This window comes from Malania oleifera, chromosome 1 (assembly GCF_029873635.1).
Source record: "Malania oleifera isolate guangnan ecotype guangnan chromosome 1, ASM2987363v1, whole genome shotgun sequence".
Lineage (NCBI taxonomy): Eukaryota > Viridiplantae > Streptophyta > Magnoliopsida > Santalales > Ximeniaceae > Malania > Malania oleifera.
The window spans coordinates 118,877,607-118,893,253 of record NC_080417.1 but is presented as its reverse complement, the minus strand read 5'-3'; the positions used below and the strand labels follow the sequence as shown (position 1 = coordinate 118,893,253).

General features: G+C 36.6%; 1 protein-coding gene across 1 annotated transcript; it reads right to left on the bottom strand.

Moving 5' to 3' along the window:
* Nucleotides 1-335: 335 nt before the first annotated feature.
* Nucleotides 336-13,746, bottom strand: LOC131160140 (uncharacterized). Its single transcript, XM_058115503.1, has 3 exons — nucleotides 13,535-13,746; nucleotides 1,431-4,128; nucleotides 336-1,326 (listed from the first exon to the last, which is right to left on the bottom strand). Exon 2 carries the CDS (start codon nucleotides 4,126-4,128, stop codon nucleotides 2,026-2,028), a length of 2,103 nt encoding a protein of 700 aa, XP_057971486.1. The 5' UTR covers nucleotides 13,535-13,746; the 3' UTR covers nucleotides 336-1,326; nucleotides 1,431-2,025.
* Between the last annotated feature and the right edge of the window lie 1,901 nt (nucleotides 13,747-15,647).

Sequence of the window (15,647 nt, the reverse complement as noted above, 5' to 3'; positions counted from 1 at the left end):
CTAAGAGTAATACTCTTTTAAGAAAATAGAGGGGACCAATTTGTGAAGGTTGTTGTCCACAAATTGAAAAATACATATTTTTGTATTGTGAGTGATATCCACCTTAAGGTGGAGTTTGTATTCACATTATTATTATAGTGAAAGTTTGAAGTGAACTATAATCCCATGGTTTTTCCCTTTAACAGGTTTTCCACATAAAAATTCTCAGTATCATTTTACCTACTTTATTTTATTATCTCATTTATTTTCAAGTATTCTGGGCTTGGAAATTCATCGTCCAAATTTTTTTTCCAACAAAATCATCTGAAGTAATGCAATTGAGTCAAGCTCAAAAGTAATAAATAAGTCTTTCCATATATTTCCAATTCAAATTTCAAACTCCTACACAAGTTGAAACAATATCTTGCTTCTAGCAGAATGATTGTCCTGCAATCTCAGAATTAAAAACATATAATTATTATTATTATTATTATTATTAAAAACTAGGAACTAAGAAGATATACAACCAGACACCAGTAGACAAACACATGCCTGCCGTACGCTGAAGCTAACATATAGACCTGTTTAACACAGGAATACAAACATATCCAAGTATGCATGGAAGCGCAAGGACACACATTTCTCTGATTATTTTTTGCCAACATAGACGCTGCGCAGAAATTATCCCCCAGATTTCTGTGTCGAGCTGGTCTTCCTCTTTGATTGGACATGCTTCACAGGAATCCATATAGCATTCACTGAAGAGGGTACATAGATGGCTAGAGCAAGCAAAACAATTGCAGAGAGGTGGTGCCACCGCTTGCACGGCGTGCACACTCCCACAAGACAGCTTTTCCAACCTTATCTGGACGAAATTAATCATGGTAAGTGTCCAAAACACAATCCCCAGGAACGAGGCCATCAACGATAAGGGCAGTATACAGCCCCTCCAACGCATGGACTGCCAATCTCTGAAATATTTGCATTGGTTGATATCGAGTAGGACCTTTAGGGTCTTGGCTACTCGATAAGAGGAAGCAGGTGAAGAAAATCACCTCAAATATAATGAGCCTCCTGGCCATCCCTGGGGCTGGGTAGCAGACAGATCAGTTTTCCAGGCTGTGCAACTGGCCTGGGGAAGCAAACGATAAGCCAACAAACACAGCCATTGTAAAAAGTGAGTTTACATTGACAAGGTCATCAAATTCTCTTCGATGGATTTCTACTGTGTCAATGTCATGATTAATGCCAGCCTTCACGCGTGAAGGCACATCAAGAAGTTCATTCAACATTTTGCATGCCAATTCCACATGGAGTGCAAGATCTTCTGCTGGTTGTTCTCCAAGCCTAAGTCACAAAATTAAACAAATGCAATGTTAAATCATGTTGAAAGGGGAGAAGAATCTTCAGACGAACTAATTCAGGAAGAGGGAGAGGGAGAGAGATCATACATGACATAGGCTGCTACTGTCGGTGTAGCTTGTCTACTTCTTGCCTATGGTTTCTAAAGAACACTCCCCCACAGCTTTTAAGCAAATCTGTGTTGAACTGACCATCTCATCCAGTAACACATTTAAAAAACTTGGGTTTTGACTAATCTAATAAAAAGCGAGGACTAATTAAAAAAAAAAGAGGGAAAAGCAAACTCTAGCTGTGTAGTTGCGTGAAACTATGATGGTACTTTGGTAAAAGTGCCCTACAAGAAAGGGACAAATACTTGGAGTAAAGCTAGAAAACTGAATGGCCTGAAATAGTTTATAGGGTGAGTTTGCCCTCCTTTTCTGTAGCAAACTACACTGTTCAAGAGGGAAGAGGAGAACAAGCTTATACAAGTCCACCAATTATGCATAAGACCAAAAAACAAATGCAACATGTTTTGCAAATCCATCTTTTCAAAGCTTCACTACAAGAAATCTGCCAGAAACGTGCATGAGAAGTCCAAGAAAATCAATATTATCAAAAGGAAAACCAAAAAAAAAAGGATACAAAACAAGTTGAGTTCTATGGGAACAAAGTATAGGATCAGAAATCAAGTCAAGAAACCCTTCAACAGTTGTCTTGACCCAGTTCTCCCCACCCACTGCTGCTTCTGACATACTTGTCAACAATACCAAATTCTCTATTCTGAGCAATCCGCCGGGCATAGTTCTCAACAGATAAAGGACCCTTTTTCAGCCTCCTATAATAAATGATCTCCCAAGGCCACATGCGAGCAGAACCAAAGTAATTCTCCACAGCTAAATGCCTTCCATTTTCTTCAGGGTGTTCCAGACCATAGTGTTTCACAACCATGTACATCTCCTCTGAGGATATGATTGTTGAATTGCGAATGCAGGAGCTCAAGGGGACTACTGAATCAAGCTTTCTAGTTGGAATTTGTTCCATTGCCATGTCACTAGAATCTTTGAGTTCTTTTTTTTCCTTCATACTCTGTGGAGATAAACTCCCAGCAATAAAAGCATCTTTCCCTAGGAAAGGTGGAGATGCATCATGTCCTTCATACAATATCATTGACGCAGCACAAATATTGTTAACATCATTCTGAAGAGGATGGTCCTTATCCATGTTATACTCTACTTTAAAGGATGACATTGCATTTTCATTTTTTGCCATCATCATTGAATTTTCAATTTTAGAATTCTCTGGTGCTGCATTAGGTTCTACTGGTTGTCGCTGTTCAAGCAAGACTTCCTTCGATTCCGGAGTAGTATCATTGTCAGAAGAGTCTTTCAGATTTAGGGGCACCTTATTTGGAGAAGATAATAAAGGTCGTCCCAGTGATACAGATAAAGACAATGAAGTAGGAGAGCTTGATTTTGACCTGGACTTAAAACTCTGAGACCTTGAATAGTGTGACATTGAACTGGACCTGGAATTAGCAGGTGAAGAACCTGTTCTGGAGGATATTGATCTTGATCTAGAATGAGAAATAGACCTTGACATAGACCTTGAGGACTGTGAATGTGAGTGTGATCTAGATGCAGGATAATCAGAAAGAGAAGATGATGAAGCTGATCTCCTTGGCTTCTTTGCGTGAGGTCTTTTTGGAGTTCCATTTTCCCGCCTACTTCGCTTCTTTCGTCCAGAGTCCTTTCTTGCAGCCTTGTAACTTTCCTTTATCCCAAGGGAACCACCACTCCTAAACAACCTTTGATGCTTTCCTGAACCAGATGCCTTCCTATCATTTCGAGATTGCCTCACTGGTACAGCATTCCTACTCAATGGCAGCCCACCCCGTGAAGTGGAGTGAAATCTCTCGAGCTCACCATCACCTCTGCCTCTAAAGTTGAGTTCATCATCTTGCCTACGATCAAACCTGGTAAATTTCTTTCTCCGAGAAGCATTATCTCGGGGACAATTACGCATTTTGTGACCTGATTCTCCACAAATATAGCAAGCTCGTTGGGGTTTTCGATTATCAGGACCGCTCAAATTTACCACACCAGTCTCCTCTTCACCCGTTCTCTCTTGAGGGCGTTCTAAATTAGGAGAACCACCAGAATAAATAATCTGATCATTTTCATTTTCATCTCTCTTTTCATGACTATGATAAGGATCATATCGGTCAAATTCCATTCCATTTTCAACCCCATTGCTAATTGATGGCTCACCTACCTGTTGACCCCACCTATCATTGTCCGCCAGGTTGAGATCAACATTGCCAACTTCATCCAGATAATCCTTCGCAACATCATGATGTTTTTCACTGATATAATCTTTAACTTTGTTTTGATGATATCTTACCTCTTCATCAATCATGTCGGCAGAAATAAGCCTCCCATCATCACTATCTGGCTGCTTGATACCCACTTTGTCATCTCGTCGGCCACCTGGACCCAATTTCCGATCAACATAACCTTCTCCTCTACCAGTGCTCCTCACATATTGTGGCTCATAGGATCTAGCACCTCTTGCAAATCTCTGAAAGGGCCTAGGCTGTTTGTTTGACCATGAAAGAGTAACCGGCTCCCCGCATATGTTCTTGCCACGAAGTGCTCTGAGTGCTTTATCTGCATTTGGTGGAAATTCATATACTGCAAACCCATATCCATCTTTCAGCTGCACCCTACATCGTCCAAATCTCCAAAAAATGCGTTCAAGTTCATCTCTGCGAATGCGGGATGACAGATTACCAAGGAACAGTGACATCTGCATCAAGCAAAGTTAAGTTACTTTTTCAGGAACAGGAAACCCATGCAATTAGTACATCCACATAAAAGAAAATATTAGGCATTATTCAACACTGGGGCTAATTAGATTTAGGACAGGTTCACTGTACCCAAAAAAAAAAAAGTTATGATCTCCAGCCATTAACACATGGTACATTAAAGCAATACTTTCACCAATAAAAAAACTCCTGAGCCTTCAATAATGAACAGAAGTGGATTTCTGTGTGTGTGTGTGTGTGTGTGTGTGTGTGTGTGTGTGTTGCTGATGCTTTTCTATAAAAATTGATAATTCCCATGCATCATTCAGTCACACAATTTCAGTAATTTATTTACTACAAGAAGTCCACATCACCGACACACTTGATCCAACAAAGTCTACTTCCCCCTCTTCCTTGATTTCATTTTACAATGCACATAAAAACATGAACAAATGGGGAAAAAATAAAACAGAAATATCAACAAGAAAAAGAGGCCCAAAGCTTAAAGGGTCAAAAGGGCAAATGATTGCATATCATGACAAAACATAAACCAAAAGCATCAGTTAAATATCATTCATGGCTAAAAATGTAAGCATAACACTTAAACCACCGGTAAATTTCACTGGTAGTCAATGAACTGTTAACTTAATTCTATTGCAGTCACTAAACTTTAAAAAGTTTTATACAGGTCGTTGCATTTTTAAAATTGTGCCATCCAATTTAAACGTGAAAAAATTTACATGCACACAGCACTCCTAGGATCCAAACTGTCTCTTTGAACTTTGATCCCAACCACCTCTTCATTCTTTGACCCATCTGTCCCTGGCATTCCAAGCTTGGACTAAAAACAGTGCCGAAATGCAGGACCTCTGGTATCACCAGCATCACCTACAAAAGTATCACGAACGCAAGTTGTAGGCAACTGGATCAACCCCACCAAAATCTGTTTCCGCAAAACAGCCCATCAGGGCCATCACCATGATCCGCACAGGAAAAGTTCAACACAGGTTGATGAGCCAACCAAAAACCTACTTTTCTCTGAACCCAGAACAGAAAAGGTGGAGGTACCTCTGATGAAGCCTGAGATACTCCAGTACAAGATTATTCGACCCATCCTCTTGTCAGGCCTCCATGGCTGTCGATGAAGAGAACTTGGGAGTAAAGAAAATAACATGTGGCTTGTGAGGTGTCTCTGTTCTAGAATGGGCTCTTCAAAGTCCCAACAAAAGAGCATCTTTTGACTGTGGAGGGCTAATTTCCTAAAATGATCAATCAGTCCATCCATGCTACCTGTGTGTACATCAAGACTCAAGAATTAATTTTCATTGAGAATCAAGGCAGACAAATTCAAGCCAACTTATCTGACACACCAAGCACAGCTCTGTCAATCTCACTACTGCAGTCTCATCACAAATTGTGCTAGCACATATACTACCTATTGGTTAGCATGTTCCATCAATCCTTAAAAGAATCAAAGGGACTGCATGGTACCAAGAGGGAAATCTTTCTGCCTCTTTGAGCCATGAGTTTGGACTTATTTCTCATGCCAACTACATTTTCCACCAAAGCTAGCATTAGAATTGAATTTTGTGGGCTCAATTTTAAATCAATGAATTTAGATGGTTGACTCTAGAAGGTGTGAGTACTCATACTTCTGTTATTAATATTTTGATTTCTCTTTCCTCATTTCTTTCTAGGGTATATCTCACATCTTACATCATCTTATCCTTGACCCCTTGGTTCTAGAATTTTTTTTATTTTTTATTTTTTTGGGGTTAAAATAAAAGGTTAGATCTTTTCTGGTTTCTGACAATCAAATATTTTCTCCTAACCAAACTTCCATCTTTCTGTGACCCTTAATAAATACATTCAAGAAGTATAACAAGGAAGCACACACTCACACACCCATGGCGAGAGCTCAATATTATTTATTTTCCATGCCCCAAACAGTAAGGAAAAATACAACAATGACAGAGCATGGGTGCTCAAGTTTAAAAGGCCCAATGATAGTTGGGGGGGATGAGGCATAAAAGCATTTAAATCTGAAAATTTGTTGAAATATCGTCTGGACTAAACAGGAGAAGGGGGAAAAATAACATCTAAACCACAGATTGGGAGGAATGATATATGCAAGAAAACTAGTTGACCATCCATTTGAAGAAATCTGGCATTAACACTGTTTAAATGACATTTTCCCCTAGTATTTTCATCTTTATTAAAGTACAGCCCACTAAAAGCATTCCCCCAATGATGTAGGACAAGAATTGGATATTTGAATGGATACTTCGACCCAATTTGGAGGCCTATGTCGAAGAATAGGGTCAATGGTTTATTGGGTCCTAAATCCAAATGCACTTAGTTAGTTGTTTAAATATGCGTGTTTAGTTTGCTTGCATTAGGATTATGTATGTTGCAAACTTGTTTGTAATATTTGTGCATTATAGGGTTATGTTTATGATGTAATGTAGTTTTAGAGGTATAGGTGTAATTCATGTGTTGGAGGCTTTCTCATAAATAGTGTGTAAAAGCCACACTGTAGGTGGTTGTTGAACTTGAATTGAGAAAGTGAATGCGTGTTTTCCCCTTGTATCTCCTCTCTCCTCTCTTCCTGCTTCCTTCTTCCTTCTTCCCCTTTTCTCTCTTCTATCTCTCATGGCTGTCAGATCATTGATACTGCCCCTGCATCATTTGGTATCAAAACCCAACAACAATCTCCATTCTTCCATTTCAATTCCCACGCCTTCTCCTTTCTCTCTTCTTCTTCTTCTTCTTTTTCTTCTTCTTCTTCTTCTCTCTCTCTCTCTCTCTCTCCGTTAATCTAAACTCAATCCCAGATTTCATTCCCTTCAGCGATCTTCTCTGCCCTGATTTCAGTTGAAAAAGAAAAAACAAAACATAACAAAACAAAAAGCAATTCTGAATTTTTCCAAAAATTCCAGTCATGTCGAATTTTTTTTTTAACGCCCTTCCCTTGAAGTTCTTCTCAACAACTCTCATACTATCAAAAGCAGAACCCTCCGAAACCCTAGGCCCTCAAATTTCTTCACCGTCCGACAACCAGACTCCCGCATATGGGCCAAACATTCCCAGCCGTCAGCCCCTCAAAATCCCTAGCTTCTTGCCCTTTTCTCATCACACCACCAACACCAGATCAATCACCTTCCCTTGATCTCCCTTCACCCCAACTGAAGGAACCTTGCCAGCAGCGCACACGCCCTGCTGACATCTGCAAGTGAGAATGTGCCCAACTCTTCTCCTGCTTCCAGATTCGCAAAAATTCCGCTAGCCATGATATTTTGGGTTTTATCCACAATATTGACCTGCAAGGGGATATTTTGATTTGTGGACATGATATTTGCGAGCGAACATGATAATGATTTGGAAGGCTAGAAATTTTCTTGCCAACATCAAGAATCAGACCAAATTGCAGACATTTGCTGCCATTTGTAAGTTGTTTATAAGGGTTTGTTTTACTTGAAGATTGTTCTAAAGAAATTGAAAATGAAGTTAGTGGGCATGAATAATTGAGGATTGTTAGCAAATTGTTGAAGAATCCTTGGTGATATATGATTGCATCACGGTAACCAATATTGAATGGTACACAAAGATGGAATTGTTATCCGGTAGGGTACAGCATTGGAAATGCTATGGAGATCATTACCAATGCTTTGAATAGGCTAACAATTGAAGTTGCAGCCTTGGATAAAAGGCCCATGGATTTTCCAACCAAACGAGATGGTGGTATAGCTGCTCTCCCTCATACTTTTGAGTTGTGTGAAGGCTGAAATAATCATTTAAGGAAATTAAACTAAAAGTCTCAAATTTTAAAGGTGATGGTTCTCCAAATGAATTTGATGATTGGGTGTATTCTTTGGAGTACTATTTCCAATGGTATTGACTTGAATAAGGCTAGAAAGTTGTACTTGGATGAATCAAAATTGAAGGGAACTGCTTGAATTTGGTGGCTTAAACAACAAATCTTTAGGAGGAGATTTGGTGAGATTACAATGTGGGATGAGATGAAGCGAGCTATGGAGGAGCAATTTGTGCCTCCCAATTACCAGCAACGTGTTTCTCTACAACTCTTTGATTTGAACCAAGAAGAAACAACAATGACATAGTACACTAGTAGGTAATATCTTTTGGCTACTCATGCTGACATAGAATTGAACAAGGATGTGATGAGAGCTTTGTATAGGAAAGGATTGAAGCCGGTTATTGCCTCCAAACTTGCCGCATGTCATCTCATTACATTTGAGGATGCAGCAAAAGTTGCCACTCAGATTGAGGACAATATGCAACAGAATCCTCCTAGAGCTACATTAGCCCTTCGATTTGAGAAGAGTACTAGTGGAGTTGTACAAGAGAAGACAGAAATTGGGTAAAGGAGTTTAAACTAGTACCCCTTAGACTCCTAAGCATTCCGGAACAACTTCTAAGAGTCAACCATCACTTAAAACTTCAAATCTCAAGGTTTTGGACATCGAGCTACACAATGTCCTAACCAAGTTGTGGGAAAAGAAGATGATGACAATGATGGCACTCAAGTAGTTGATGCTGATTGCTGAAACATAAATTCCAAGTGACTTAGATGATGATGTGATATAATACAAGAAGCAAGGCCTTGGGAAGATCCTTGTTCGAGAACACTTAAGAAGAATTGGATTGATGATGATGGGTTTAGACTATATAGTTAATAGTTTATTACATGTTTAGTGTGAATTAGTATATGATTATGTGCATTTGAGGGGTGTTTGTAATATTTGTGTAATTTAGGGGTTTGCTTGTACTTTCATGTAATGTTAGGGGTATGTGTAATTTCATGTCTTACAGGCTTTAATATAAATAGTGTGAAAGCCATGTTGTAGGCAGTTGTTGAATTTGAATTTGAGAATTGAACATAAGTTTTACCCCTTGTATCTCCTCTCTCCTCTCTTCCCCTTCCTTCTCTTCAATCTCTCTAATCCTCTCCCAAGGCTGCAAATTCATGATGCTGCCCCTGCATCATGATGGCAATGTGAAAATCTGTTTAGTGCTCCGAAATATGCTCTCTTCTCACAAGGTTGAAGAAGGCTGGAGGTGGACCAACATCTTTCAAACTTAGTTGATATGCCAAAAGCCGCTTTGTACTTTGGTTATTGATCCTGATAGTCGTACAAACGTAGTTTCGGAATAAGCTGTGAAGAAGTTAAATCTGAAAGTTGAGCCTCATCTCAAACCATACAAATTTGCTTAGGCGAACAATACCAACTTGAAGGTCCCTGTTCGTTGCTTACTTACCTTCAAGATTGGTTCCATTGTGGAGACAGTGAAATGTGATATCGTTCCTCTCAAAATTTATCATATCCTTTTGGCCCATCCATGGTTCTTTGATTAGGAAGGTTAAGCATGATGGATATGACAATTCTCAAGAAGTATAAATTGATGCCATCTCATGAGCTCTCCAAATAACCAAGCTGAAGAGTACCACCGGTTCCTTTCTTATGAAATGAGATGATTCTATTCATGGTGATCGACTCCTTGGTACTTTCCCCAACTCCAAGTCAAGTTCTTTTTGGAAGGAGGGAATTGATTTAGGACAGAAGCGGTTGGATGAATCATTTCGACCCAATTTGGAGGTCTAAGCTGAAGAATACGGTCAAATAATTTATTGGGTCCTAAACCCAAATGCACTTAGTTAGTTGTTTAATTATGTGCATTTAGTTTGCTTGTATTAGGATTATGAATGTTGGGGGCTTGTTTGAAATATATGTGTATTTCTAAGGGTATGTTTATAATGTAAATGTGTAAATTCATGTGCTAGAGACTTTCTTGTGATGTGTCAAAGCCATGTTATAGGTGCTTATTGAATTTGAATTGAGTAAGTGAATGTGTGTTTCCTTCTTGTATCTCCTCTCTTCCCTCTTCCTTCTTCCCCTTTTCTTCCCCCTCCATCTCTCATGGCCACAGATCATGGATGCTGCCCCGCATCACCCTTGTTCTCATATTTATCAAAGTGCAAACCGCTCATACAAACAAACAAGCCAACTCATCTCCAATACCAAGCACATCTCTGTCAATCTAACTACTGCAATCCCATCACAACTTATAGTGCTACAACAAGATACAATCTACTGGTTAGCATGTTTCATCAGTTAGAAGAGAATCAAAAGGGACTGCATGAGGAGAGTTTTTCTGTCTCTTTGAGATATGAATCTGGTGTTTGGACTTCTCATGCAAACTACATTTTACACCAAATTTAGCAATAAAATTGAATATTGTGGGCTCAATTTCGAAAATGGTTGAATATAGATAGCAGACAAGCAACAATATTGGCAAACCAAAGCAGGAAAAGATTAGGACAGCTTGTATGTCAAGTTCAGACTGAACTTCCACCTGGTGATGATTGATGCATGCTGAAAATCGATTAGTAACCAGACACTCATCCAGGTAATTTGTATATTGTTTAGTCAGAAGCTTATAGTATGAAGTGTGGTTTTTTTTTTTTTTTTTTATAGCAAAAGAAATATATCAAGAAAGAGAATAGAAAAAGTTACATGCTAGGGGAGGACAAGAGATCCCCAAAGCCAAAAAAAAAAAAAAAAAAAGAAATAGAAATAAATTAATAAATAAAAACAAATAAAAAACCAAACAAACCCTAATTAGGAACCCCTCTTTAAACCCTTCCATTCATAATTGATAGAGCTTTGAAGCCTTGCTAATTCCTACTGAACTTTATTTGATTTACTTTTAACTCCATAAATTGAACTTCATTCCCACCATAATCAACCTCCACAATCCATTCTTTCCAAAAAATTTTAAACAGCAACATCCTGCTCACTAATTTTCTCGATAGGAGCGGGTAGTATCCCGTCCTTACGCTGATTGCTCACAGCAACATTCTGCTCACTAATCTTCTCCACAGAAATAGGTAGTATCCCATCCTTACGCTGATCATACAGAACCAAATTCTCACCCAAGTCCCCCTCTTCAGAGATTGAAGCATCCTCTAGACCTTCAAGTGGAGAAGGGGGCACATAAGAAATATCCCCCAACACATCCCAAGAGTTGGACCCACAATCCAAATTTTCTCCTTAATTGAAGAGTGGAATGGAAACGCAAGATATTTTACTGTTGGTGGCAATTAGGTTACACTCACTTTAAAAAGGACGGCGTTTATAATGATTCAATTAGGTGCATATCTTTTCAAGGCACAGGAGCTTTTTAGTTTGTGATCTAATGGGTTGTATTCACAAGGAAGAACCCAATCAGAGCTATCCATTCAGGAAAAAGCAAAATGAGCCATATCCCTTCTCCACTGCTCCAGGCAGAAGCTGCAACCTCTGCCCACATCCCTTCTTTGCACAACCTCCTGCTACAACCGTATCCTCTTCCCCTTCTCTGATGATGGATTCTCTGGCAATTCCAATGGTGAGAACTCCAGCGATAAGAATGCCAAGGGAGGATTTCCAGAAGTATGGGGGTGTTGAAACTTCAATGGCAGCTTTGTATCCGAGCAGTACGGTCACATATGGAGTCAAGGGTAGTGGAGAAGCACAAGGAGGGCAAAAAAGTACCTGCAAAGAAATTTGAAGCCATCGCCATTGCAGACACAGACTTCACTCACCGCCATCCAGGGGTATGACATTTAAGGGGACATGAGTGACCTTGACTTTTGTTTTCTAATAAACAAGGATGGGGTCGGCATTGCACCCACTGTTAGCCTAGATGGGTCCCAGAAGTACGACGCATGCAAAAATTTCCTCCACATTCAATATTAATAGAAACATCTTAGAACTGGATGGAATGATGGACCTTGACATGGTGTAAAAAGTGTAGCAACCTCAATGGAACTTTTTAAAGTTTAGCAATGGCAAAGAAATTAAGTTAAAAGTTCAGTGGCCATTCTGTTAAATTTACCCTCAAAACCACAGACTAAGAAGAATGAAATGTGCATGAAAAATACTATAGCATCATTTATGGTTGCTAACTTCTAGTAAAATTGAAAATTTAAATGCATCATTCAAGTCCCACAACTCTAGCGATTCATTTAACACAAACCATCCACACCACTGATACATTTCATCCACCAAAGTTTATAGTCTGGCTTTCCCAGATTTCATTTTCAAGTGGAAAAAAAAAAATCCCTAGATTAAATTTGATATCCTGATACCCCAGAAGCATCACATGTGCACATAAAACCAGAAAGAAAAGGTTGAACAAAAAAAAAAACAAATCTACAACAATGAGAGGATGCTCAAGTTTAAAGGGCCCAATTATGGTTCAAGTAATGAGGCATGGAAGCCTTGAAAAGTTGTTGAAAATATTCTCTGTGGCTAAGCAGGAGAAGGAGAAAGAAAAATAAACATTTAAACCAGAGACTCTGGGAGGAAAGATATATGCAAGAAAACTAATTAACCATCCATTTGAAAACTCACAGAAACGTACCATTAACACTGCTTCCATGAAGTTTTCCCCCAGTTTTTCGTCTTTACAAAGTATAAACAGCTTAAAATTTTCCTGGAATTTTCATCTTTATCAAAGTGCAAACAGCTCATACAAACAAACAAAGCACAAATTGAACGTAACCATTTTTTAATTCTTTATAATTGGCTTAAGATGAGAATAAAAAAGAAAGAGGGGGTGGGGGGAGTCTAGGCCAGTTCACCAGTTTCCTCCTTATAGCAAGATCAGAGGAGGGTGGAAGGAAGGCCTTTCTGGAAGCCTAATTTGAGATTCAAAAGCCACCTACTTAATTACTAAACACCATCCAATTATTCAAAAACTCATTCACAACAAAAATTTAAAACTCTTCTAATTCAAAAGAAATTGTAAAATACTCTAGATTCTATGTTAGCAAGTTCAGTTACATACCTAAAAACTATAAAGTACAATTACAGTTCTACAAGAATCAACAAAAAAAACAAAAAAACAAATTTGAGTTTGGGCTGCAATCTCCAATATGACCCAACGTAAAAACAAAAAAAAAAATTTGAGTTTGGGCTGCAATCTCCGATATGACCCAACACACATTACGTCTCTACTCCGTTGCTTAAGAACACTGGTTCTTAAATTTGACCACGCCAAAAGAAATTAATGGTAAATTATTTCTGTCGCAGTTTGTGGTCATACTTTATTATCAACTATCAACCCAACATTCACTTCTCCAGCTTTGAACTCTAAAAATCAGACAATTATAGACTCCGAAAAATAACGATTGAAATAAACTGAACGTGATTCGAGGTTAAGAACAAAGCATCAGCAAACAGCGCAAGTGCGCAACATCCCCTCGGCCAGGAAATGGGATTTCACTAGACAACCCAGATCGAGCTAGGAAAGCAATAAACTACCCTAGGCCATGAGTAAGGAACCACCAACATATCCACCGGAAAACCAACAAGTTTCTGCTGCGAAAAGTTCAGAACTCACCGCAGACGATCTAATGACCGGAAATCTCGTAGGAATCCGGGGAAAATGCGTCCAGAGATCAGTCGCTTCGGCTGGGTAGGAGCTGCTTCTCCGCTCGTTGCTAAATTGCAAAACCAGGACACTCGAACCTCCGCTCACTCAAATCTGCACTGAGGGCGAAAGAAACCCCAGTCCCCAACCAACTACGCAACTTCACACAAGCGTGTGATTTTATTTTTTGGATTTTTTATTTTCATTAAAATTTATAATTGGAAAACTTAAATGAAATAAAAATAATTTTTAATAAAATTTTATAATTTATAGTCTTTCTCTAATCCCTAATACTATGAACGGAATTTTGATATTTTATTTTAAAAATAAAAAAATTTATTATGATAAATACTAATAATTATTCTAAATTACACATTTAACCACTCACAATTATCCCAAATACTCTTATTTATGTAAAAATTTATCCCTATAACTACTCATAATTATCCCCAACCCTATAACTATCTACAATTTCTAATCTATACTACTATAAAACGGATTCCCTTATTTGACGTCATCTTTTAAAAATGACAAATTTATCCCTATACCTTCTGGTGATTATTTCAAAATACTTCTTTAACTACCTACAACTATTCAAAATATCCTTATAATTATGTCAAATTTATCCTTACGACCACTCATAATTATTTTAAAAAGATCTCTATAACTATATACAACTATCCCAAAATATATTTATACTATTTATTTTTGTATTATTTTATTTATAATTTTTTTAAAATTTAAAAAAAAAAAAAAAAACCAATAGAGTGCGCACTACCGTAATACTCTAAAGAGATTTTTCGCTTTAGTGTCTTCTTTTAAAAATGTCAAATTTATCCCTATAATTACGATGATTATTCTAAAATACTCATTTAGTTATAAACAACTATCTCAAAATATTATTATATTTATGTCAAATTTATCTCTTTAACTACTCATAATTATCCCAAAATACTCTTACAACTATTTACAAAAATTCTAAAACGACCTTATACTATTTAACTATTTTTTATTTTTTTATAATTTTTTAAAGTATTAAAAAGTAGAAAACCATAGAGCACACAGATAGTGTGTGCCTATGGCTAGTATTCATAAACTTAGACAAGATGCTCTTTTGATCCCCAAAACTCCAATACTAAATATTTATAATTTTACATTAAAATAAAAATTTTATATTTTTAAGAAATAGATAAACAAGTAATAAATTAATAAAAATATTCACATAATTAAGCAAATAAAATTAATAATATATTTATATTTCATAGAATTTACTCTCAATAATTACTCTCTCTCAAAATAAGTTGAATGATTCATATTGCACGTATTTGTGGTGATGTTTCAATGCGCAAAACAATAATTTTGACTAGTATGAAATTATTTTAATTATAAATACAAAATTTTAAAACTAAAAAGTTTTTTCCTACTAGAATTTGATAATATTATTATAATGGGATCGTAAGCTAAGCTCTTGTTGGAACTATTTAAAAAATAAATATTGTTTTCATATTTGAAATAAGTGCTTATGTAAAGAAAAAATTTTAAAACTTATTGTAAGTAAAAACTTATTGTAAAGTAAAATTTTTATAAATACTTATTGTAAAAAGTAATTTTAAAAACTTATTTTTTGGGACAAAAATTTTTTTTTGAAAAGTAATTACTATTTATTTTTGACTACTTATAAGTAGCTACTGCTATTAAGCAGTGACAAATTTACAAATTTAAACAATTTATAGGTGTGATGATCACTTTATTAATTAAAAAGTAGTGAAAATTTATAAGAACATTATTAAAATAATTATATTTTAAACATAAATTAATAGTATTATATTTTTAGAAAATAATAATCATAAATTTAAAATGTTAATAAGATAATATTAATTATTTTTTAAATTAAAAATATTTGAATGTTAATTGAAGTTATTAATAATTAATTTTAATTAAAAATTAATTAATAATTTTAATTAAAATTTAACTATTTATTTAGAAAATATTTACATTTTTAATTAACTTTTAATTATTTTTTAATTGGAAAATATTAAAAATACCAAATAAAAATGATACTTAAAATAAATATTAGTTAGGA

What these genes read in the sequence shown, in the direction of transcription:
- LOC131160140 (XM_058115503.1), bottom strand. Translation starts at nt 4,128, where the DNA reads ATGTCACTGTTCCTTGGTAATCTGTCATCCCGCATTCGCAGAGATGAA.